The sequence below is a fragment of the Asterias amurensis genome, chromosome 3 (genome assembly GCF_032118995.1).
Source record: "Asterias amurensis chromosome 3, ASM3211899v1".
NCBI lineage: Eukaryota > Metazoa > Echinodermata > Asteroidea > Forcipulatida > Asteriidae > Asterias > Asterias amurensis.
Window position 1 is genome coordinate 24,958,619 of NC_092650.1, and position 26,973 is coordinate 24,985,591.

Here is a 26,973-nt window from a genome sequence, read left to right on the forward strand (position 1 = left end):
AGATAAAACAGGTTCATGTAGGATGCTTCTACCTCCATGCTTGGGACATGTCATAAACTGGTGCTCTGATGCATGCAGTGCATATTAAATCTTCGGTAGAACTGCCACGTGTGCAAACATGAATATGTTTCATGTACTGAGTGAAATTTCTTGAGGGCTCATTAAATATGAGATAAAATCAGTATTTGGGTCATAATTTTTTTTTTTTTTTTTTTTTACCCTTGCACCAATATGTGTAGCATTACAGTGTATAAAGGTAAAACAATTAAATTAGTATTCTTTAACCCCAGATGCAAATTTAACTTTGGTTAAAATCAGTTGTATGCCAAATTAAACAATCCATTTACAACTTTATGTAGAACCTACTGGGTGTACACTAAACATTGGGTCATAATAAACTGTGCTTGAAAAGTGCCTGGACCCCAAAGCACTGTAGATATTAAAACAGCACCAAACAAGAAGAGGAAATACTCACACAGCATTAACAAAATTAATACAAATATTAACCACAGAAAATGGACACGCCAATAATTCAAAACTACTCACCAACAAAAAAAAGTGTTTTTTTCTTTAACTTTCATTTTGGCTACATGTTGTTGTTAAAACCCCTTATCAACATTTGTATTGCTTGTTACAATGTATATAATGGCAAACTTTTTCTACGAAAATGGGTTTTGCGAATGCAGTTTTCTTAAAAAAGCTTGTTGAAAATAAATCACTAGTAAGAAGGAACTGCTTTGCATTCATTAGAGTGTAATGTTTGCCCTCGGCATTTTCATAAAGGCCTCTATACACTGAAAGCTGTTAATTGCATGTTGCCATTTGTTTCTTATTCTCTTTCCTAGCTTGTAAATATTTCTTGAAAAGAAATCATGGTTTTGTTTGAGAATATCAGCATCAGTTTCTAAAACGGTTTCACTTTCATATTTTACTTGACTCTCTACATTGGGATGCATCTAAATATAGACACAAATCAAACTCAATGATTATAAAATACTGGCGTTTTTTTTTCTCTCTCAGCAAGTACATGTAGACACTGCATTCAGCTGAAACTTTGTACTGTATCATTTTTAATATTTAATTGACAACAAATAATCTATGATCCTTCCTTCAAATATGTGTGTGACATTTGATCAAATGTTGAAATTTGCAAACATCAAACTTTGAGCATCAACAGTTTTTTGTCTAACAGCTAGATGTTAAATTTGAATCTGGTGTAACGAATATTAATTTTGGTTTTTATTTGTACACCGATGTGTGTTAGCACTTTTTTGTAGTCAGAGTGGAAAATTTTTCATATTTTATGTTAATGTAGTTTTCTCCTTCTTAGTTTTACTTTCAAGCAGTGTGACATTTCTCAACACACATACATTTGTAGGTTTATTTCCCTCATGTGTGTTACGAGGGGTTCCCTTTACTTCAAGGAAAAAATTGCTTGCCCTCACACTACAAAAGTATGCGCATATTGTTGCAAATATTTGACTGCATGGGGACGCTTTCAACTTATCACAAACCTACAGTTTTATCTTACTTTATCGCGTGTATGTTTTTCTTGCATCAATGGACCAATAAATAATATATGTTATAACACACCTCTTGCTTGTTCTGTATTCTGGTTGGCTGAAACACGGTCACGTGGGATGAACTAATATAGGCTAGTGATCGGGCGCGCGTGTTTTGCGGGAATAATACCAGAGCGGGCACTAGTCTTTGAAAATAGTGCTCGCGGTAACAGCGCCCTCTCTTGACTTGAACCGTGAACAACAACTACAAAACTCCTTTTTCTGTTCTTATTTGACACTTAAGATCGAGTTGTGTTATAAAACACTTATTGGGCTGGCATAATTTGGTAACTAGCGTATGTCTATTACCCCTTGGGCCTGTGAGTGACCAGAAGAGGGGCCTGTTTCCCTCTTCTGGTCACTCAAAGTCCCTCGCGGGATTAGACGTACACTAGTTACCTCATTGCCAGTCAATATGTGTATATTATAATAACATTAACTAATGGGGGAAAAACAGTTCATTTTATTTTTTGCATGACATAAATTCAACTGACATACGCCCTCATGTGGTAAAAATAACCGGCAGATTACGACTTTCATGTTTATGGTGATTGCTTGAAGCGACAATTATTTACTTCACTCCTTGCTTCTGGTGACAGAATATTCCTCATTGAAAAGTCATGTTCTATGGGGAAAAAAACAAATAAGTTAGTTTTGCCACGTGTTTTGCAAAAGGGCAAGGATGTTCAACAAAAGTACCTATGGTAATTCTGACCCCCGAAATAACCGCATGGATTTAACGCAAAATGAATATTCAATTAATTTTGTATTAACTTAGGTAATGCCTTGTAAATCCCATCTAAAGCATATTAATTTTTGGTTTTTACCCATACACTGATGTGTGTTAGCACTGTATACTCAGTACTTTCCTGAGTCCTGTGAAAAAATATCACAGGCTTATAACTCGGGTGGGATTCGAACCCATGACCTTTGCAATTCTAGAGCAGTGTCTTACCAACTAGACTACCAAGATTTTTTGTCTCATGATCACTGAGACAAAAATTATTTTCATGACATTGTTTTACTAATTTCTCAAAAACTACGGCACCTCAGCAAGTAATATTTTCAGGGAAGCTTTCTATCATCATTATCTTCAAACTGTGTTAAAGGTTAATGTAAATCCTGTGGACATTGTGTTTTTTTTCCCTACGGAACGTACATCCCCCCAAAAACATTCATCCCAATAAAAAAAAATTTAAAAAAAATTAGTAAGAATTCATTCATCACGATACTTTCACATGTAAATGGCAGATGTAGCGTAAGGCTTCTTAAATTGTAATGATAGGCTGGCCCCCAAGACCCAAAGACACCCTCATGGCCAAACACTATTCCATGGGGCTAGGTTTGTTGTGCATGTACCTGATAGAAATCTTGAAAACAAGATTATTTAAATAAATTTACTGCCACAGCCCTTTTAAAGGCACCGGACACTATTGGTAATTACTAACAATAATTGTTAGCATAAAAACTTACTTGGTAACAAGCTATGGGGAGCTGTTGATAGTATACAAATATTGACTGCTTCAAGTGCTATGGTTAAAACTATGACTCCCGAGGTGATCCTCAGAGCGTTCTATTTTCCCGAGGCGAAGCGGAGGGAAAATAGAACGCTGCGGGGATCACCGAGGGAGTCATTGTTTCAACCATTGCACGAGTAAAAGCAGTCAAAATTTGTTTTATAACACCCCAAACATTTCTAAATACTGTTCTATTAAGTTACAGACCTGAATGCTACAATCCACGGACGACGCGAATACAGATTGCAAAAACTTTTACTGTGCTGCATGCAGTGTCATGTAATCCGAAATGGTTACAGACTATTTATTTATCATCCTCGTAAATGCAACAGACGTCTGGGTAGTGCACGCCGTGTGATAGTCTTCGTACTAGCGCACAGCAAACCGATGCACTATCGCATGGCCGTCATCTAGTAAAACTAAGACATATCATGTGACGCGCTCTAAACAAATGAAAAGGCAGTATAATGGTGAGGGGTTTTATAATATTAAACATTGTGAGAAACGGTTCTCTCTGAAGTAATGTAGTTTCTTAGAAAGAGGTTATTTCTCACTCAAATATTACTAAACTTCAGGCCTGAATCCGTTTATTATGCATCTGAAAGCAACTTATTTGTGCAACAAGGATGTTTTTCTCTTTCATTATTATCTCGCAACTTCAATGACCAATTGAGTTCAAGTTGTCAAGCTTTGTTATGTAATGCTTATGTTGAGATACACCAAGTGAGAATACTGGTCTTTGACAATAACCAAAGGTGTCCAGAGCCTTTAAAAAGCCCAAGGATCTATCATCCCATTAAAGCGCAACTTTATTCCCCGTGTGTAGATATGGCTTCTTTTCTACACTTTCATTATTTTTACACATGAGGTGTGCCAGGTCTATTCTTAGAGTTCCGAGACTTTCTAATCTGTGTTTTGATATTCCACGTATGTAAAACAAGTCTATTTTGGGGTGTTTTTGTTTATGGTTGCGTTGCCCAGGTGAGCTATTTTTAGTGCAAGGCCAAGTGGCATGCATTATCAATGTTTTATCAATATTTTTCTTTCATTAATCTACGGTCTTTTACCATATTGCGTCGAAGCCTGCTGCTACGATCATCTGGACCAATGTATACGTGTACAGTTGAGGGCGTGTTCGCTCTCACCTTGGTGTGGGCGTTCTATTGTCCATTCTTATTTCTTCCCCATTTTTGGTTAAACAAATATTAATGATACAAATAATAATAATAAACTAGACAACAATTAATATTAGGCCCCTATATCTAAAATAATTGAAAACAAAATATTGTTCAACAACATGTTTGAAATGTTAAGAAGACATTTTTTTTCCCACAAAATCGTTCCTTCATCATGCAAAGTTTCAAATTGTACTTCAATTTTGTTTTGCTTTTCCTTTTTTTCTGTGCAGGAATTTTGGGAGCATACGAAAAGATTATGGCAAGATGGAGGTGTACAGGCGTGTTACGACCGATCACACGAATATCAACTTATAGATAGTGCACAATAGTAAGTCAATTTGGATTTTTTATTCCTCTAACAATTTCTTGTTAACTTTCTTCTAATACCTGTTTTGGGTTTAACTCGTTTTGGTAGAATTTGCTTCTTTTTATTTGTTTGCCTGGTGTTGTTGTTGTTGTGTTTGTCTTAATCCTTACCCTGGCTCCCAAAAGGTCTCAACAACACCAATTAACCTATTGGTATCCAATCATTAGTTGTACATAATGTACTAGACTCTAGGACTCTAAAGAAATGACTGTAGGCCATGACCCACATCAGTTTGCTGTAAGGCTTTTTAAAGGGAAGGTACACGTTTGGTAATTAATCAAAACAAATATTAACTTAAAGAGTGACTTAGTAATGAGCATTGGAGAGCTGTTGATAGTATAAAACATTGTGAGAAACGGCTCCCTCAGAAGTAGCTTATAGATTTTGAGAAAGAGGTAATTTGTTACTAAAATAATAACAGGCTTCTAGCCAGAAGTCTTTTATTCCTATCTGAACGCACACAAATTCGTCCAACAAAGGGTGTTAATTTATGCTTATGTTGGGATACACCAAGTGAGAAGACTGGTATTTGACAATTACCAAACGTGTACCTTCCCTTAAACCGTGCGAGTGGAATCAAGAAAACATTAAGTTCCTTCTGTTGGATTCTGATTTATTCAAGACGGTCTGTGTGAGTTTGGCTATGTCTGAATTGGCGGCTACAGCTAGGGCTACAGCTAGATTCCGCATCATCATGCGTTGAGGTATAGGATGTCCTTAGCAACACACTTAGCAACAGCTGTAGCTGTAGCTGTAAACGCAAATTTGGATACGGCTGTCGTCTGTGATGATTTCTTACCTTGTTGTGTTACAACAGGCTTTGTGCTGTCAGTTGGTGTTTTAACAAAAAGGAATGAGTGAATGAATGACCTTATGGATAGAAGGTTGTAATTTCCTGTCACATGACATCATTGCTGTAGGGCGCCCTCGTGCAGTGCTGAAAAGCTGGTTGCTCATTGGACGAATCTATTTGTTTTGTAACAGCTAAGATGGCAGTGTAGTGATGCCAAGATGCTTTAGGTCTGAAGGAAAACCAAAGGGTCAAGTTTCCCATTGATGGTATTTTTTATTTGGCTATTGATATAAGAAAAACAAGGAACATGTGTTACAAGCAGTCAAGGTTAGATAGAACTGTTCTTGTGATGCAAGAAATTCGCTGAAACGCCCTTCCTTGTCCCCTGTCGATTTGGTTTTGGGCCAGAGCAGTGTGTCTCAAAACACACTATCCTACACTTCTGAAATGGCTGCCGAATAAAAAGTATGATTCTAGTGGAAAAGGTTAACCGTATGGAGAGCTTATGGAATCAACTTTCATATGACACAAAAAAGTCTAATAATATTTCATGGGTGAGCACTGCTCACTGAAGCCAACATCTTTGAGTGAATTTTGTAAGCTTCAATCACAAATTGGAAGGCTAATTACTGCGCAAACTACTTTTCATACCCTCTACAAAAGTGAGCAATGCTCACAACAAATCATGAAGTATTTTCAGACTTTTTGGTGTCATTTGAAAGTTGAGTCCATAAGCTATCCATTATGAACCTTTCCCCCAGAATCAAATACATTTTTATTCGGCAGCCATTTCAAAAGTGTATAGTTATTTTTGAGACACTCTGTATAGTGATTGAGTTCACCGTTTCAAGAGAGTCTTCGGCTTCACAACCAGAACAAACATGAGATGAAATGTTTACATTGGTTGCTCTTGATGAGGGCAAAGGTCAGGTTTGAGGTCAGAGTACAGTTCTCCCACCTACCCAGTATTATTGATAACATTAGTGTTTCACAACACTGGGACTTATCAGTTGCTGTTCTATTAATAGCACCATAACACAACACACTTTCCAAAACAATTTGGACACATATCTTTCAGACAGATACACAGTGGAATATGTTTAGATAATATTTGTAGCAGCTATTTGACTGTTTATTAAACTAATTGTTTAGAATTTGTACATATAGGGTTTTCACCAGGTACAAAGTCTCCCTGATTGAAAGTCTTCGCAAATTTTCTCAGCTCAGTAATTTTCACAGTAACCTCGGGACAGCAGAGGAAGGAAAAGTGAAACGTGCACAAACTGTTTCTAAATATAGCATTGTTAACCGAAAGAAAAAGTGTCAAAACCACGACTGGCGTGGAGTGCAACTTGGCCTACTGACAACTTAAATCACCCTTTGGCCACTACACAACTCTGTCTTGAGGTCACAAGCATGGTACACAATGGTACCTAGCAATATTGTGACAATTCCTGCTGAGTTAAGTAAATCAAAACATCTGAATCCTCTTTCCTCCCGCATTTTTTTGAGGTTTTTATTTTGTGGTCATGTTTTCTGTAAAAGAGGAGCACAAACAAATTTGATGCACACAGTTGCAACTTTGTGTGGGTTTTGTTTTTGAGAGTCCTTCACAAATATTTAACATTCTACATACAAAGTGCATTAATGGCAGACTTTGAAACGTGAATTTACACGTGCAGCGTTTTTTGTTTTTTTTAAGTTTGATAAACATTTGTTTGTATAATTCAGTTCCAGATCGGATGTTTGTACGTTTTCCCAAAACATAATGTTTTCTAAATATTTTAAAATTTATGTAAATTTTTCTTGTTTAAATTATACCTTACTTTTCTTTTGTCTCCTCGTTGATCCTACTTATAAAGCTTAAAACTTGAATTTAAAATATATTCTGCTTTAATTATGAAAGATGACGTGGTTTTGATAAGAGGAATATTTATTCTAGTTACCTTGGAAACTGGTTTAGCGCTGGGCAGGCTTGCTAAACGGAACAAGAATACCAGCCAAAATGGATTTTGATTTACAGTGTACTTTTGTTGTGACCAGTTCCCTGCTGAGAATACTAAGCAAATGAGGGAATCAATGTGTGGTGAAGAGGTTTTCAACTAGTGGTTTAAACCCAATGAGGCCTGGTTCTTGATAATTTTACTGAGGCGAAGTCAAGGTAAATTATAAAAACGATTCAACACACAGTGAATCCCATTCATAAATACCTTTTCGGTTTAAAATCATCAATACTTTTTGGTCAAAAAGTAAATAAATGCAAAACTTATAATTGTTCAATGATTTCTTTCAACACAACACCCCTCCAGCTATGAAATGGTAAGGCCCTCGGGTAAACAACTCCAATATAAGGGAATGCTGTGGGCGTCGGCGCGTATCGCGTAATGTGGCACAACTGTTCCAACCGTTGCTCTCGACCAATAGGAATGAAGAAACTGTCTTAAAAGCCCACGTGCAAGCTCGCATGTCACGCCCATGTTTCAACACTTTTTCCTGGTCATAAACAAAGGCTTGTACATGTACACACCCACGTGACGTGCTCTCCACCAATAGGAATAGCGAAACTGTCTGAGGTATTTATGAAAGTGAATTTTTAACTCAGAAAAAAATACTAAAAAGTGGTTAAGGTAGTATACAGGATAAGTGAGTGTTGACATATTAGTCACAGACATGGTTCATGTTTCTTTTTTGCTCAACAAAACATGAAATAACAAACGTGGGGAAAAATTATGCTTGATCAATTGTGTGACTGAGTACTGAGTCAGGGAAAAATAGTGAAAAAAAAAACACATCACATTGTCAGTTGGAAAATTACAATCTTAATTAGCTCCAGCGGATTATTTTAAAGGTGTTTTTTTTTTTTCGACTCGGAGACAACTTCAATTTTAGGGAAATATTTCACGGAAAAAATGGTTTGGTATAAACTCCATATATAAGCAGTAAGCTTTCGGAATAACCTTTTAAAAATAATGCTGATCCTGTATTACATGTAACAGTCGTATACTCAATGTAATTAGTTGTTGTTTTCTCTAAAAAGGGAACAAATAAATAAGTATCCACTGCAATGGATCTGTTATGGATTAGTTTTATTTGATATATGTTTTTTCAAAAATTGCAGAAAATCAAAAAAGTATCTGCCGCTCCTGAAAATGTACTATCCCTTTAAAGTATCTTGCAAGTAACCAATTCACAGCTACATTATTTTGCATTAAGCGTACATCAAAAAGCTGTTGTAGCGTAACAAGATATGCCTGCACATAACAGGATTTGAGAAAGAGTAGTAACTAGGAATGACTGGGGCATACACAAAAGCCTGCCCGGTGCCCAATGAATAGATTTTCATCAGGGAGGGGTTGGGGGGGGGGGGGGGGGGGGTGTTAGGAGATGGTGCAATTTTACATGCTGTTCATGTACTGTGTAGTCAGATAGATCATGTGAGTTCATATACAGGGCTGTCCCCAGGTTTTTTTCAAATCTGTTAAGCATTCTGGACCAACATTTTTTGATGTTTGGCCGAAGCACGCTGAATTGAAGCAAGGTCTACTGAACGTGGTAGACTGCTGGCGCGTTAACGCAGAGGTGGAAGGTTAAAATCCCACTCTAGTTAATTTGTCTTTGTTTAGAACCCCGAACAATTTTTTCTTGGGGTTTATTCAGAGAAGTTTATGTTCATCTTCCTCTCCAGAATGCAGGATTTGTTTTACTTCAGATGAAATTGTTCTCTTTTGAGAACTAATATTATGATTACGTATTCCGATGATCTTGTAATACACAATGTCTCAAAGCTCAATTTTCTAAATTACTTACGAAACCTAGAAAAAGTAAATTTGTACCATTTTCCCTTCAAAGGAACATTACAGAATTGGTTTTGCTAGCCAAAAAGTTGCTGGCATAAGCACTTTATGTAATCCACCATATATACATGAACTGACAAACCTGGAAGTAGAAGTTTGAGATCGATTGGCCATCTCGGTCACGAGAGAATTGTGAAAAACCAATTTTAAATTTTGCATTGCATTCAATGCCAAAACAAAAATGAATAAAACGCTTACTGAGCGATAAACACCAAACGCGATATTAGATTATTTATTTCTCATAAAATATGACATTTCAGACAGAACCATTTCAAGGGATGTTTTCAACTATCGTCATCATTAGACCATGTAAGTTTTATGTAAATCTGTGATCTTCACGATTTTTGTTTCTTACCAATTCTGTAACATTCCTTTAAGGATGACAGTAAGTAAAGTAAAAAAATAAAATAAAAAAGGAAAAGGGGAAAAAATTTCCTTGATAAAATGCTGAATGATAAGATAACAATTTATAGAAATGGATGTATCCGTAATTTAATATTATCCAGTGTAAGTTAATTTGCGATGCAGGCGTAACACGTATGCATAGACACTAAGAGTGAACTACAATATGTGTTAGTTATTGTCCTGTTGTAATTCTATCCAATACAATACAAGAACCTTCCATTATCAATTGAGAAATTCTGCGCACTTGTTTCAGTAAATTGTGCCATGTGTAACCCCTGTACGTCGGCGGAGTCTGGCTGAAATGAAAAGGGAAAGACGATTTCTAAAAGAAATTGTGCGTAACAGAATTTACACTCATACAAAAAATAAAAAATGCACACTCAAGCCTTGTGATTAGTGTTCAATATGCATTCATAGCGGGGCTATAAATAGAATCTGATTATATTTGCAGACTGCTGCCAATGTAATTGTGTTTTTCCGATAGGGCCGTTCCTACACGCACAAGTTATCCTTGCAGATGCATAGATGCTTGGCTTTCCATATCCCCTGTGTGACCATGATCAGCATAAATGCAATATCAAGGGGAGTGTACAAAATGTAGCCACAGAGTAGGACTAGAGAAAGTGGAGTCAGCCATACAGTTTATCCTAATTACAATGTGTAGAACGAACAAACCCTACACCGTCCAGTTCACAGTCTCCTGGGCCAGCGGGTTATATTTAGACCTGGCCGGGCTATAAATAGCACGAGTGCTTCTATTTATAGCAGGCAGCCAGGGAAATGATTAGGGTGTGGCATGCTGAGTGGAGAGCTGATCTCGCTGTGTGTGTGCCCGGAGAGAGAAAAAATTCATACTAATATACCATGCAGTACATGTCGTGCTATGTCATGTACTGTAATGTGCATACTGTGTGAGTCAGCACTATGGAATGGTACTGGAATTATTTTAATAAGCCAAGTGAAGCTACAGGCTCAAACAACTGCCCTGGTGTACCTTTTTTCCCACTGGTTTTCGCTTTCATTCCGGTTTTCATTCTTTCATTCCGTTTTATCTCACAAGCATTTGCACAGTATATTAATGCAGTTTTGTACAATAGCTTTATTTTATTTCTTTCAATCCAATATTATCCTTGTTTCTTTTATTTTGTGTGGTTTATTTTCATTTGTATTTCGGTTGGGGTTTTTTTACATGTAAAAGTATTGGCTACAGGAATCTTTTATAGTGGTTCATTCTTTATAATGTTTTGCTCTATTAAAGACACTCCATTAGTACTGTTGTGGATGTTCCAGACATTGAATTGTCAGAACAATAGTCATATTCATTTGCAATACTGTACTTTTTTCAATTCTCACTCTTGTTTGGCTGACAAATGTTTTTCTTTTTTCTTTAGCGCATCTTTCCAATCAGAACAGCATTCCCCTATCAGTAAACTCCATAATATTTTAAATGCTACACTTGTCTGAAACCAAAGAATAAATTCAAATTAGTTGTTCCTGTCGATCGACAGTAAGTTTCACCCAACTTTGTGAACTGTACATTGTTCTCATTGTCAAAAATTCAGTTTTTTTTTTTAGAAGTCATGAAGCACCGTTTGTTTTTTTGCATAAAGATATTTTGTGGGGAAAAATTAAGCGTATACCTTGTAAAGACTGTAGAAATGTAACTATTTGATTCACTGGATTAACATCATGTATTCAAAAAAATGAGAAAACAGACATTATATATAGCTGCTGGCAACTACTGCTTACCAACCAAAAGGACCAGTTGTATAAATCAGACCTGGTATAAAAGCAAAAATTTTTTTTATAGCCCGACGTTCCGACCGCAGCAGAGTCTTTCTCAAAAGCTAAAAAAAGGAATCCTTTGAGAAAGACACTGCCATGGTCGAAAACGTCAGGCCATCACCAACTTTTTCATTTTGAAAATATATCTAGTGTACAAAAATACATACCTAAATACAATTTTCTTATATGAAATGCTTATTTGAAATGGGTCGTTAAAAAACATAATAAAAAGTATCTAAAAGCAACCTCATGATCATATCCATGATTGAAAAGCCATGTTTAGCAAAATGTGTCCATCGCTTGAGGTGACCTTAAAAATGTTATGTGTGTGTGTGTCCCTCCCCCCCCCCCAGTTTGTGAAGTAATCCGGCTGAGGAGTCCGCAATTCCGTCTCTTATGATTGATCAGTTGCATGCTCTGCTTTAGCCCAGATCGTTTGAATCCGTTAAAGTAATTATAACCCATGGCAACCATCATCCTCCTTTAACTGCCGTTGTCGAAAAAAAGAAAATACACCTCACACATTTACATGTTTAAAGACACGATATCATGTTTCCCATTGGCTAATAGCCACTTTGATAAATACTCCCCCCCCCCCACATTCATATAGCAGTCGTGATGTTGGCCCATTGTGGTCTAATGTAGAATTGATGTTGAACCTACTCTGTTGAACCAGCCCAGCGATCGTGTATACCCTCTAAGTCTGGTACAAAGCACCCAAAACCGTTGTCTAAACAACAAGGTTTTTCTTTTTATGCGACGTGTTTGTTTTTGATGTGCCTTTTCTGTGTCTGTAGTCATATTATTGGGTTCACCCCCCCCCCCTTACAATAGGCAAACTCTGAGTGAAATTCACCATAGTAGTAACAGGTGCGTTATATGGGTATTAAAACAGCACCGAGCTATAAATAGACGCAGTGACCTGGTCATTCAAACATTGGCTTGGCTCTGTGTTTGAGGAATTATTATTAGCTTTGAGGGGAGGGAAATGGTGTCGGTAGTGATCGACAAACCGTGCATTTGTAAACCACTGTTTGCCGGGCGGGCGGATCGCTGGCCCTCTTTGATTGTAGCTTACTGGCGTACCGAGATGTCATCTCATAAATCAAAGAAGGTCGCCTTTACTTACCGGTAGTAATTGCTCTGAATATTGTCTTGGTATTATTAAAAAATATTATAAAGAATTGATAGACAGTGTTTATATGGTTTTGATGAGAGCCCCCAAATATTATCAATGTTTTTTGTTGAGAAACACCAGAGAAGACATGTTGCAATTTTAGAGTTTAAATCACACAAAAGGTTCACAAAAATAAATATCATAATTGTATTACAGTGATTGATAAAATAAATAAATTTGATGAACTTAAGATAATCAACAAATTCATCATTGAGAATAAAAATATATTTAGCACATTTTATGGGAAAATGGTCTGCATATCAAACTCAAGGCTCTAACATTAGAGCACTTTAAAAAAACTCCAATGGAAAGTTTTCGTCTGTCCACCTAAGTTTGATTATTATTTTTCCTTTTTTTTTTTTCAATGACTTCCTCTTGTAATTGGTTGTCCCTTATCATGAAAATATCACTGAATTTTTTTTAAATCAAAATCAAAATTGATTATGCCTGGTACATGAACTTGACTAGAGGCAAAAAAGCAAAATTGCAATGTGCCGCCCGGACCTTGAAATACATGTAGAAATGTTCCAGTGGGAATTAAGATTTCCCTGAAAAAGGTGCGCATTCCTATTGACTTAGAATGCTTCGGAACCGTGCTGATTCTCTCTGTGTCTGCTGAAAATTTCCACACAAAATTATCCAATCTTTCCATGTTCTGATGAGTCAACTTGAAAAGCTCTGCATTCCATGTTTCAATTGTAGTAATAGAATTAGAATTAGAATTAGAATTATTTATTCAGCCAACATTAAAAAGTTTAAAAACCTAAAACATTAAAAATTGTAGTGAAGTGTACCTCGAGCTCTCTAGATTTAAAGCCATTATACACTTTCGGTAAACAGTATTGTCCAAGTCCCACACTTCGTGTATCACAACGTATATATAAAATAACAAACCTGTGAAAATTTAGGCTCATTGGTCATCGGAGTCAGGAGAAAATAACGGGAAAACCCACTCTTGTTTCCGCACGTTTCGCCGTGTCATGACATGTGTTTTAAATAAATCCGTAATTCTCGCTATCGAGATATTGTTTTAATGTTTTCTCGAAAAGTAAAGCATTTCATGGAACAATATTTCAAGAGAAGTCTTTCACCATTACCTTCTGTAAACCCTGTAAATTATTTGTAAATTTGTTAATTTTTTTTTTACCGAAAGTGTATAATGGCATTTAAACAATCACAAAACTACATTTGAAAATATTACGAAGAAAATACCAAAAGAAAATAGCCACAAAAAAAACTAGTTAACATGAAAAGCACGAACAGCATGAGGATAAAAAAATCTGTGAACCGCTTACTACCTTGAAAATGCTTAAGACAACGAAATAATTTGAAATAATCAGCAGCAAGTATAGTACTCCCCCCAGTTGCAGTTGCTTACCATAATGATTGATGCTTACCAGAAAAAGGTTCCCTGCCCCCAAAACCACTGTCACATGTACCATTTGTGACTGGTATCCTACTAATTTAGCTGAGCATGAAAATGTTCAGTCAGTATTTTCTGCTAAAGCAGAGCTGTGAAGTTGGGTCAAGTCTAAAAAGATTAAATAAATAATAATCTTCACTTCCGATGTATACCTGCAGAATTTTCTTGCCTCACTCTTCTTTTTCCTTTCCTGGTTGAAATTCCATAGTTTTCTTATTCTTCCTTTCTTTTCCCATTCTTCCTTTCTTTTCCCAGCCTCGCCCTGTGCATAATGCACCCACTCCCATTCATTCCGCATTCATCCAGTGTTGCCTTTACAACATGCAGAATATTCACGTCGATCACGTAACAATATTAATCACATTTATCACATGTTAAACATGTCTTCAAATAAATTCATCTTAAAATATCTACAAGGAAGACAAAATGCTCAACAGTGAGTACCTATTTTTCGAAAGATGATGTTGTACCTTTCCAGTAGATTAATATATTACACACAAAAAATTAACACGAAGAGGGAAAATTTAACGTAGAGGAATATTTCTTGTGTGGTTACAAGAAGTACCTTTAGAGTACAAAATGTTATCCTGGAACAATTAAGACAGGGACAATTAAGATGATTTTTCTTAACATCTTGCTTTTATAAATATCTTCGGAAGCCAAACACAGAGACACCTATTAATATAAGTGGATATTGTAGAATTTAACAAGCACACACGCCTGAACCAATTCTCTGCGTGTCTTTGGATGATTTATAATAAATTATCTCCACTTTTTTGGTCTCCTTTTTGTCTCCTTAACATGGATGCCATGGCCCGTTGCCCTTGTGAACATGCAGCCCTACAAATATACCTGTTCAGATCTGCAAATGCAGCCTGCATACATAGACGTGTAGTAAAATAAGAATGCATTAATATAACGCATGTTTTACGCTTGAATAAGGAAGAGGCTGTTCTATTTTTAGCACAACCAATATCGGCATGGCAACCAGCCGACCTGACTTGTGTTTATTGAGGGATGGGGCGTGTCCTCATAAATTACCCACGTTCCTTGGTAACGGAGCGATCAGCCTGGTTGCTATCTCAATCAAATAACACAAAAATCCTTGTGCGAGAAATTTTAGACCACCCGCCGTTACCCTAGTATAGCTTCGGCTTGTGATGATGGGCATGTTTTAATGCCGTTGTTAATCGCACACACAAAAAACAAATGCCACATGGTTATGGTGCATGTAAATACTAGTGCGTGTGCGACCATGCATCATGTACATATGTTGCAGGGTTATACTTTTCAATCAATTGGCCATTGAATACTGTACACTATTTTCGGCTGTAATTTCCACGACGATGACGAGCATTGAGAATGTCAATCATCTTTTCTTTTTCTTGTTTTGTTTCCAATTCACTGTGGATTTCTCTGTGTATTTGTATATTCTCACAATGCCATCAGTGCCGATAGGACTTCTCTCCCTGTATGCCGACAGAGAAATTAGACACAAAATCTCATGTGTAATTATATTTAACATTTTTCAATTTATTCAGATCTCCGTCCCCGTATAGAATGTAATTATGACATGGTGTACTGTAGTGGGAAGTCTACCCCCTGTACAATGCATGCTAGAGAGAAAGAGTGGAGAGTGAACAAGCAATTACAAGCCATGCCACATGTATATATGGGGAATGGGACATGCATAGTACTACAATGGCCAAGTCAAATTAATTAGTTGTTTGTTGGGCAAGAAACCTTGTCGTTTTCATCCCAGGCTTTAAAGACACTATTGGTATTGTCAAACACCAGTCTTCTCACTTGGTGTGTATCAACATAATATGCAAAAAATAACCAACCTGTGAAAATTTGGACGCAATTGGTTGTCGAAGTTGCGAGATGATGATGAAAGAAAAAACACCCTTGTCACATGAAGTTTTGTGCTTTCAGATGCTTGATTTTGAGTCTTAAAATCAAATTCTTGGAAAATTACTTCAGTCCAAAAACTACGTTAGTTCAGATGGAGTGGTTTCTCACAATGTTTTATTCTATCAACCTCTCCCTTTACTCCTTACCGAGTAAGTTTTTATACTAAAAATCATTTTTGAGTAATTACCAAAAGTGTCCACTGCCTTTAAAGAAAACGGTTGAATGACAGGGTAGCATAAAATGTTATACTGAATGACAGGGTAGCATAAAATGTTATACTGTGCATTGCTGTGTACGATAATTATTTTATTTTTTTCAAAATCTTTTTTTTTTTCTCCACATGTACCTTACCTGATTATTGGGGGACATTTCGCAGAGGAGGACTGTGTAACAGGCCTTAAAATTCACAATTTTTTAGGGCCAGGCCACTTTGACTTTAGAGCAGTCCAAATTTGTGGAGGGCATTGAGGCCAGTTAAAAGGACACCAAGGCAACAAATGTGGAAATGGAAAATGCATCAAAGGCAAATAAATAATGAGAGTTGTAGAACGAAATAAAGCCAAAAACAATAAATGCACATGGCTTTGTTGTATGTTCTTTCGAGAAATTAGCAGAAAGGGCTCAATTATTGGACTTTATCATCATAAAATACAAATAAGGAAACATTTTTTTCTCCACCTAAATATAAATCTCTCTGAAGTTCCTCCTCTCCCCAGACAGTTCTATAAATAGAGATAAAGAGTACATACGTCCATCCCTGTTTGCATGTGTGTCCAGGGCTGTCTCACAGCACCATGAGCTATTCCCAGCAGTCATGGGACAGGCTGACCTCAGAATGACCCCCTTGCTGTCTATTTTTAGCTGGGGTCACTCCCCCACTGGTTTATTCAAGCTGATGCACTAGAAACTGATGTTCTGTCTTTGTACTCAATATGCGTACGTGCAATTGTGATTCTCAACTGTTTGGTTTTCTCCACAAGGGTTGGGGCCTTTTTTGTTGTATACAATAGGCCTGTATGGTTCAATTGTGAAAGGGCAAGGGCACCAAGGCATTTGCTTCTTGGTAAAGGCATGGAGGATTCCTCCATGGTAAAGGGCACCCTATGAGAAAATTTCTACTGGAGCATTTCATGGGCACGAGGGCATTGACCAGGGGGCATGAAGGCAATCGCCTTCTTTGCCTCCGTGAAGTATCGGGCCTGTATATTGTAATGTGAACTTTACAAGCTACATGTACCACCATATTGGTCATGTTTCCACTCTGAAATAGCAATAAGGAATACTGATTCACTCGATACCGTTAAGAGTGCAGACTATTTTTGCCCTCCCAGCCTCGCCTTTGTTGGATTGTTTTGAATGCGTTCGGGAAAAAATAAAAAGGCAGGAATGGTAGCTCTGAACAGGCGCGCATTTGCGAGAAGATCTATGGGTCTGCTGCCACCAAGCTTCTTTGAGAGACTTCAGCTGTGTGAAAAATCAAGCGGCAATAGCTATGGCTACAATCATTGGCTACAGCGACAATACTAAAGTATGGCCTTTTCAGCGATTCAGCCGTAGCCGCTGTCAAAACGACAGCAGACATTTGAACCCTGGGGAGTTACCTTGGATATTAATGTGACTGACCTGGGAATTGTCATAAATTTCTAAGAGTTAATGAATGAAACACATGACCTTGCAATATGCTGGGTTGCTTTTTGTTGTAGCCTTCTTGATGAGGTTACAATTCAAACAGTCTGGTAACCATCTTCCTCACTCAGAAGTTAGCACTCTGCTTTTTAAAGACACCAGACTGTCAGAGCTGTTTGTTGATAATTTGTTTTTAAATTGTTTTATTGTGACTTTTCTCGATCTGACATAGTGTAAAATCCTCAAACCTGCGGTTTGTAAATATATCGCGCAGTGCCGCATTTCTGTCACGTCATACGCGTCGACTGCGCAGGAAACGCCCTGTTAAGCTATGTTATGTAGGCATACTTTGCGTGGCACCTTTAGTTAACTATGGTCATGGTAATTAAGAACCACCCCTTCCTTTTTTGGCAAATGCCTTTGTATTTTTGCATTGAAACAGTTGGATAAAGGAAAGTTAATGTGGAGTGTGAGAATGTGTTGTGAAAGTTAAAAGCAATGTGAGCTTGAGAGAGAGAGGACGTGCTGGATGTGAATGTTAGGGTTGCCGACCAAACCAGCAGGCGAGTGGATACAGCCACCGTATCTGTATTGGGCCGGCCAGCCAAAGTTATGGCCGAGAGCCACCTTCGTGTACGTCAGAGTTGACCAATCTCTACAGCAACGGCAGTGTGACGCCAAAGACTCCTCTCCAATTAAAGGAACACGTTGCCTTGGATCGGTCGAGTTGGTCTTTGAAAAGCGTTTGTAACCGTTTTTTATAAAATGCATATGGGTAGAAAGATGTTGTAAAAGTAGAATACAATGATCCACACAAACATGCCTCGAAATTGCGTGGTTTTCCTTTTATCTCGTCGACTAACACGTCAGCCATTTATGGGGGTCAAAATTTTGACTCCCATAAATGGCCGACCATGTTAGTTCGTCCGATCCAAGGCAACGTGTTCCTTTAATTACCTTTGCTAACAAGACCAGTCTTGTCAGTTGGTGCTCCCAACATATGCATAAAATAACAAACCTGTGAAAATTTGAACTCAATTGGTCGTCGAAGTTGCGAGAATATAAAGGAAGAAAAAAGCACCCTTGTAACACAAAGTTTTGTGCTTTCAGATGCTTGATTTCATAACCTTAAAATCTTATTCTGAGGTCTCGAGGTCTCAAAATCAAATTATAATATTTTAGTCGAAAATTATGTCTTTCTTGAAAACTACGTTACTTCAGAGGGAGCAGATTCTCACAATGTTTTATACTATCAACAGCTCTTCATTGCTTTTACCAAGTAAGTTTTTATGCTTACTAGTGTCCAGCACCCTTAATTCCAAACACTAAAGTTACTGTATGTGTTTTTTGAAAGCATGGCTTTGTCTTTTCATGCTCCATTGTTACTTTGAATCTGGACCTGATTTCAGCAATAAGCCTGAAAGCACAAAGTCTTGCTAAGAATATACAAAATCTGCTTAGCAGGTTACCAGCCAACATACTAAAAAGTTTATACTGTTGCCACCGGTACCCAACACATTTCTTGCTCAGCAAAGAAATGTGCACTTTCAGGGACCCCAATATTCAAGTCTATAGCTCTGCAGAGTAGCTAGTAGTCTAAAGAATAATTTAATATCATAAATTAGATTGTACGTTTTTATTTTCTTTCATAACGCAATTTGGAGCGTAGGGTTGTCTACACTATGCTAGAAATCTTCAGATAACTTCTGAATTTCATTGTGAATTATTCTTTTTTTTTTTGCATTTTTTTCCCCTTCAGAACTCGCGTGTCTTTTCAATAAGGATTTCTGAAATGCATCTTCTTCTTTTCCTATCGCTAATGCAAAATGTGATTAGTTTGTTTTGTTTTTTATTCTCTCTTCTCCGTGTGAGTTCGTTGTCATGTTGCGGGGTTTTCAGACAAAAGACCCTTTTTTTCCACTCACACATCTAACTTGGGTTTGGTTCCCTTTGGACCAAACTTCTGGGTAGGGTTTGAGTTGATGTGTACTCATTTACTTTGGGTAACAATCTTATCTGCTTGGCTGTGTTAAATTTTTTCTTTGAAAATTTGGCTTGCTATTTATTCTTCTGCCTCGGACTAGATTTTGGGAATTCAGAGACTCAAAGAACTGTCCTGCTTATTACATAACTACTACCTGTGCCCAGTTTCATAGAGCCTTCAGTCAAGGCCCACGCGGCACACCGGATGGCACACACTTTCTCGAACATTACGTCACTTCAGAGGGAGCTATTTCTCACAATGTTTTATACTATCAACCTTTCCCCATTACTCGTAATCAAGAAAGGTTTTATGACGATAATTATTTTGAGTAATTACCAATAGTGTCCACTGCCTTTAAGCACCTCTATGAAACTGGGCCATGGGTTGGAGGTTGGAAATTGCCCAGCCCCCGATTTCACGAAGCGCTGCGACGCGTCGCAAGTGCAGGTTGCGACCGGTTACACGTCGTAAGTTGCGAACTCGTCGCAGCCGCGACGTGTCTTACTAGGTCTGCGACGCATCGCAAACCCTACGATGCGTCGCTACTTGCGATGAGTTTCGTGAAATCGGGAGCAGGTCTTCTGCTTCAACTTTCTTCACAAGTTGGTCAACTTTCTTCACAAGTTGGTTGGATAGTGTGTTTATTGAAAAACTGGACAATGGGAATGAATTAATTATTCCTAAAAACCAATGATGTAATATACATTTGAGAATTACTTTCGGTCTCTATAGACAGCTTCAGAAACTTGAGTACTTCGGTGCAGGCAACCGTAGCCATCTATATTTAGATGATTTTCATTTCTGTAGTAAGTCTATGTAATCCGGTACAAGAACGCCAACTAAATACAGCAGTGTTGATAGGCAGGCCAAAGGGTGTCATTTCATTGTTTTAAGGACACATTTACATGAAACAGACTGGGAATACATTTGTGCAGATCGGGTTAGCATTCAATTGTTGCGTCGTTGACAAAAAAACAAAACAAAATAAACCACTAAAATAGCACTTATTTTATGCGCAAGTTTGAAATTTTCAAAATGTTGGATCTCGCTTAAAAATGCTTTGGTGTACAAACACAACAAGTGTGTGCTTAGATACATTGTTTTTGCATGGAGCATTTTCGTGCGAGATTACACTGTTTTCACGAAATCGAAATACAAACTTTGCATTGATGTGATGAAAGATCGTTTCTTACGTAAGCGTTGTGTTACATGTATTATGCTAAACAGAAATTTATTTGGAAACATGTCACTCAGGCTCATTTTCACAGACAGTGTGGAAGCAACTGCACTGCAAGCTAAGGAACGCTTTGATAGAGTGTCATGGCCGAGCAGTTAAGAGCATCATTTTCATGTTCTGGTGGTTTAGTCTTGGGGATGTGGGTTCGAATCCGGGTCATGACACTTACGTCCTTGAGCAAGATGCTTCACTTATAGTTGCTTCTCTTCACTCAGGGGTAAAAGTGGGGACCTGCTAGGGAAGAGTTTGATATTGTGTTTGAAAAAACCTTTGGAACTCAACGTCAGCCCCAGGCTGTGTACTCCCCAGGGAGCTGTGAAAGATTACAGGAATGTTATTGGCCCAATGACCATGGCTCTAATGTAAAGCGCATTGGTACGTTGTTGTAAAATGTGCTAGGATGTAAGAACTAGTTATTATAATTATTTGATAGCATGAGGGGTATTTTTTAAATGGTGTGTCATGTGGCGTAGAACTCACTAAAAGCCATTAGCTTGAGCAGTACGGCATGAAGTACAGTGTATTCCCTGACCCTTTAATGTATGTCTAGGTACAAACTCTAGCCTTCCTGCAGCTATTTATAATAAACCCTTGTGATTATGTTTCCGATTGGGTTACACCAGCAATTGAGATGCAGGGCAAGTCATTCAAGCACGTTCACTTTGCCGTCCCGCAATTAGCTCAATGGAGAATTGTTAATACAGTCACTTGACAAATGTATGACTTGCTGCGACAAAAAGAGAGTGAAGTCACAAAATGTCTCGGCCGATGTTAATGCCAAGAATGTATTTCTTTCCTTAAACCATGGCATTTTTGTGTAATATTTTTTAAACTATTATCCTTACGAGCCGGATACCGTCAGAAACCTGTTTTTCTTGTTCAGAATTTCAAATCATTTTTATCTTGGTTATGAAAATAAGTATCTTTACTCTTGCCATGTGAATGAACACTAATGGATTCTGCACAAGATGATCCATGTTGAACACACCAGGAAGCTTAAGCCCAAAAAGTTTGTGTAGCTACAATGTACATGTATGTACTTCTAACTAAATCATGCTAACCAGAATAGGGTACCAGCTAAACTACCATGTCCCATGTACTAGTTGTTACTGGTATCATGCTCTATTCTGTAAGCACTTTTTTCTGGTTTAGCAGCTATGAAACTTGGCCTTGTGTAAAAGGATCATAGAGATGAAAATTTCACTTTCAGCATTTTAGTAAAGTCAAGCTTAATATCTTGCTTAATTATTGTATTAATCACTTGAGAACATGTTAGCAGCAATGTAACATACTGTGTTTTTTCTTTTGACGTGCACTACGTTACACACCAAAAAAAGAGGCGTGGCAGCTTACAGGGGTAATCGATCGTGCAGGGGAAAAAAAGGCTACAATTGGTGGAGGTGGGGGGGATGCTTCGATGGTGTGGAGGGCGCAATCAAAGACTCCTTAATGAGCACCTGACTAATACGAGTAATGGTGTGTTACCTTTGGCGTTTAGCTTGTAGTGCCATCAAGGGCAGCAGCGTCGTTACTATGGGAAACGTCTCCCACGCAGAGAGCCGTCGTGTGTTAACCGATGCGAGCGCCTTTGTTAACGGCAATCAAGACTAATTTGCGGAAGTAAGAGGAAGGCGACGATGTGCGCGATGGTTTGGTACCCAGAAAGACCAGCTGACTTTTCAGGGTGGATACCTATTTGGAAAGGTGAAGGTTACACAGTCTTTATAGATTGTTCTTTTAAGGTGTCTAACAGTATAGAAACTCAATTTAGAATTACATGATAAACCATTCTCATGTTTTTATACGGTATTGACAGTCTGGAAAGCCCTTACAAAACAACCTTTTTTCTTCTGGTGTTCCCCCCCCCCAACTTGTATGTGATGAAATCTTCAGAGAATATGGTTTATTTGAAACAAGGGGATGGGAATTAAATTAGTCTTTCAAAAATCAATGATGGATTACACATTGAAGGAAATGTAAAAACGTTAGGTGGTTTTTGGAACCGTTGGATTGTTTTAATCCTGTGTAATTATAGCTATAGGTCCCTGTACGTTAAAACTAACCTGTGAGAATACTAGTGGGAATGGAGTTTCATTTCTGGTAGCGTTTTTGAGATATCCTTGAAAATTCCAGAGTGGTCATGTCCATGCAGGAAAAATAATCCATAATACACAGTCTGAGAAAGAGAGTTTATCTGACAGGTACGTTTAATTACGCTTCTCAGATGAAAACTTATCTTTGTCTGTAATCGCCGTCTACTTAAAAATTAAACAATTCTCAAAAATGTGTTATACTATCACCATCAGAAGCTGCTGTACTTCAAACCAAGTTGGTTTTTATTGCCATTAAGCTTAAAGGAACACGTTGCCTTGGATCGGACGAGTTGGTCTATAAAAAGCGTTTGAAACCGTTTGTTATGAAACGTATATGGTTAGAAAGATGTTTTAAAAGTAGAATATAATTATCCACACAAGTATCTCTCAAAATTGCACGGTTTTCTTTTTACGTCGCGAACTATCACGGTCCGCCATTTATGGGGGTCAAAATTTTGACCCCCATAAATGGCCGACCGTGTTATTGGACGAGGTAAAAAGAAAACCACGCAATTTCGAGGCATATTTGTGTTGATCATTGTATTCTACTTTTACATCATCTTTCTAACCATATGCATTTTATAATAAACGGTCAAAAACGCTTTTCAAAGACCAACTCGACCGATCCCAGGCAACGTGTTCCTTTAAAGCCATTGGACCCTTTCGGTAAACAGTACTGTCCAAGGCCCACAACTTATATATGAAATAACAAACTTGTGAAAGTTTAGGCTCAAGCGGTTACCAGAGTCGGGAGAAAATAACGGGGAAACCCACCCTTGTATCCACACGTTTCGCCGTGTCATGACATGTGTTTAAAATAAATCTGTAATTCTCGATATCGAGAATTGATATTGTTTTACTGTTTTCTCAAAAAGTAAAGCATTTCATGGAATAATATTTCAAGAGAGTTCTTTCACCACTACCTTCTGTAAACCCTGTAAGTTATCAAAGGCACTGAGAGAACCTGTTCCCAAAATGAATTATTCATATTATGCCAAAAATAGTTGCCATTTATTCAACACTATTAACCTCACAAGTGCCTTTTCGCAGTATGTAGTTGACCGCACAAATTCAAGTCTTAGTTGCAGTTATTTTGTCTTTATTAAACCCAAAATAAACAAGGGAAACAGTTTAAAGCCCAGTTCATACTTCCTGCGAATGCAAATGCGACACGAATGTTGACGTCACAAATTCGCAACAAATAATTCGCAGCAGTTCAACTTTGCTCAACTCACTTGCGAATAGCGCTGTGAAAGGAGGGTTGTGACGTCAAATTTACGTCAAATTCGCTTCGCATTCGCAGGAAGTATGAACCGGGCTTAAGTGTTACATGGCCTTTTTTTTTTTTTTTTTTGGGGGGGGGGGAGTATTTTGTCTTCTGCTTTGAATTATGTACTAACAGATGTGAATGTTTGATATAACAAGTCAAAGGGTACAAGTGCAGGCATGTGTGCTTCATTTTGAACAAGCAAGGGCACCGAGGCAATTTCTCCTTGATAAAGGGAACCTTATGAGGAAATTGTAAATTTCTACTGGAGCATTTAAAGGGCACCAAGAAAATAACCATGGGCATGGAAGCAATCACCCTCATTGACTCTGTGATCAGGCCCGTAAGTGAACTTTCCACAGAGTGTTTTACCAGGGCCCTATTTCATAGAGCTGCTAAGCACATAAATTTGCTTAGTATGTAATCATTGCCTTGATAAAAACAGGATTACCAAACAAACTTTCACATGACTTTCAGGATAAGCAAACATTAGCTGAACACCAGTTGTAAGTGATATTGCAAGAAATGGAAATTTGGTTGGTAATTTTTTTATTTTTATCAAGGAATAAATTTCATGCTGAGCAAATTTTGGTGCTAAGCAGCTCTATGAAATTGGGTCCTGTTACCTATTCAAACTTAAGGTGTCTGTTCAAGGCCTTTTACATGATGTGCACAACATTTATAAGCTGCGAGGGGTGTGGCAGCCCAATGTGACTGCTGTGGCACATTCAATTGGCTAAGACCTTGATTTAGTTACACAATCAACCCTGCCTGGCAGCCAATCAATAAGATCCGTTACCAGACACACACGCAGGACGTCGCAGACGTATTGTTTTCATGACAGGGCTGAGCTTAGCCGCCGTGACAACAAAGAAAGAAAAAAAAATGAGAAACAAGAAAACACTCTGCTCATGTCATCAGTGTAAAGAGCCAGCTGTCAGAATGAATTGCCGTTATTTGTGATGGCAACAAGTTTTGTGTTTGTTCATCATATGCCAACCGAAAAGAGTTGGCGGAAAAAATTAAATATATAATAAAATCATCTTTGAAAACAAATTTGTTTGTAAGCCTGAATTAGGAGTTGAGTGACTTTTAGTAACAGGTTTGTTGTTTGTTAATGTGCAACTGAAGTGTTGGTGAAAAAAAATGAAATAAAATAATAATATCTTGGAAAACAAACTTGTTCATGAGCCATATTGGGCGTAGTAATGAATTTTATGTAATTTTCAGTGTGTTTTTTCTTCCATTATTCTCGACGTATTTAGTTAAAATTTTCACATGTTTTTTGTTAAATGCATATTAATGTTGAGATACACCACATGAGAAGACTGGTCTTTGACAATTACCAAAGGTGTCCAGTGCCTTTATTAAGCAGTTACCTGGAATTTCTAAAAGGGCAGTTTCCAAAAGGTCAAATCCTTAGAGGATACAAAATGCTCAGTTATGCAAAAGTTTTTAACAGTACCAAGGTGTGACTTTGGGATATTAGATGATGATTAAAAGCTGCAACTAGGAGGAAGTTGGGGGCTGGGAAGGGTTATATTTAGATGTCCTGTCTTTTTATCTCTTTTCTTTTTTAACAGCTCTGCGGTATATTGTTATAAAAAGAAATGATCAATTTATGCACCTTGTTAAAGGCACTGGACACTGTTGGTAATTGTCCAAGACCATTCTTCTCACTTGGTTTATCTCAACGTATGCAAAAAATAACAAACCTGTGAAAATTTGAGCTCAATTGGTCATTGGAGTTGCGAGATAATAATGAAAGAAAAAAAACCCTTGTCACACAAAGTTGTGTGCTTTCAAATGCTTGATTTTGAGACCTCAAAATCTAATTCTGAGGTCTCGAAATCAACTTCGTGGAAAATTACTTCGTTCTTGAAAACTTAGTTACTTCAGAGGAAGCCATATTTTACAATGATTATACCATCAACCTCTCCCCATTACTAGTTACCAAGTAAGGTTTTATGCGAATAACTATTGTGAGTATTTAACCAATAGACGATGTGACCTATGTTTACATTCAAACCGCCCTCTAATGACAAAACACTATATATGTCATGTTTCGCCGGGCAAAGAGTTGCGTAGTCATAGTAAGATTGCCTACACTTTCTAGCTGGCTGCCAAAACACAAAGGTTTTGCCCGGCGGTATGGGCGCGAATCATGTTGTGGTTTTCATGTGACGACAGAGGTCACATCGTCTACAGTCTACTCCCTTAAATCTACAAGTGTGTCCATAATAGTTAAGCAGTTTTCACATGTCGTTCTCATGATAAGATTACTGTGAAAACATTTATTGCTCCATAGTAACAAATAAAGTAGGTCGGTTTAATTCTAGAGCGAGGATCGTCAACTAGATTCAATTGACTGGAAACTAATCCCCTTTAACTCGCAAGAAAAAAAGAAAAACACCGGAATGAGTCTCTCTGATCGTTATATTGTTCCTGATTACATGCACCCAACAGCGTCCAATCCAGCCCTCTTTCCCCCCAGTAACATGACGCCAAGTCATTTAACTTTGACCACCATTCACCCCCAGTCCATCCCCAGTCTGACACGCTTGGCTGGTCAGCCTGAGGTCACAGCATGGACAATGCTTTTTACAGAAGCTAGACGAGGGATTAAGAGATCCTCAAAACTTAATCCGTTGTCTAAGGACGTGTAAAGGGGTTCAACCTTGCAACTTTCAACAACACCCTTTACAACATACACCAGCTATATTTAAATGAGTTTTTAGGGTAAAGGTTTTAATGCATATAATGAGTTGTTGCTTTGTCGTGGTTAATGTTC

The 26,973-nt window shown here is 37.7% G+C and overlaps 1 protein-coding gene across 1 annotated transcript in view; it reads left to right on the plus strand.

Moving 5' to 3' along the window:
* LOC139934901 (guanine nucleotide-binding protein G(s) subunit alpha-like) overlaps positions 1 to 26,973 on the plus strand; it is a 73,381-nt gene that overhangs the window by 15,405 nt on the left and 31,003 nt on the right. The window contains exon 5 of the mRNA XM_071929323.1: positions 4,488 to 4,585. Within this exon, the coding sequence (XP_071785424.1) occupies positions 4,488 to 4,585 (98 nt within the window). The remainder of the gene's footprint in view (positions 1 to 4,487; positions 4,586 to 26,973) is intronic.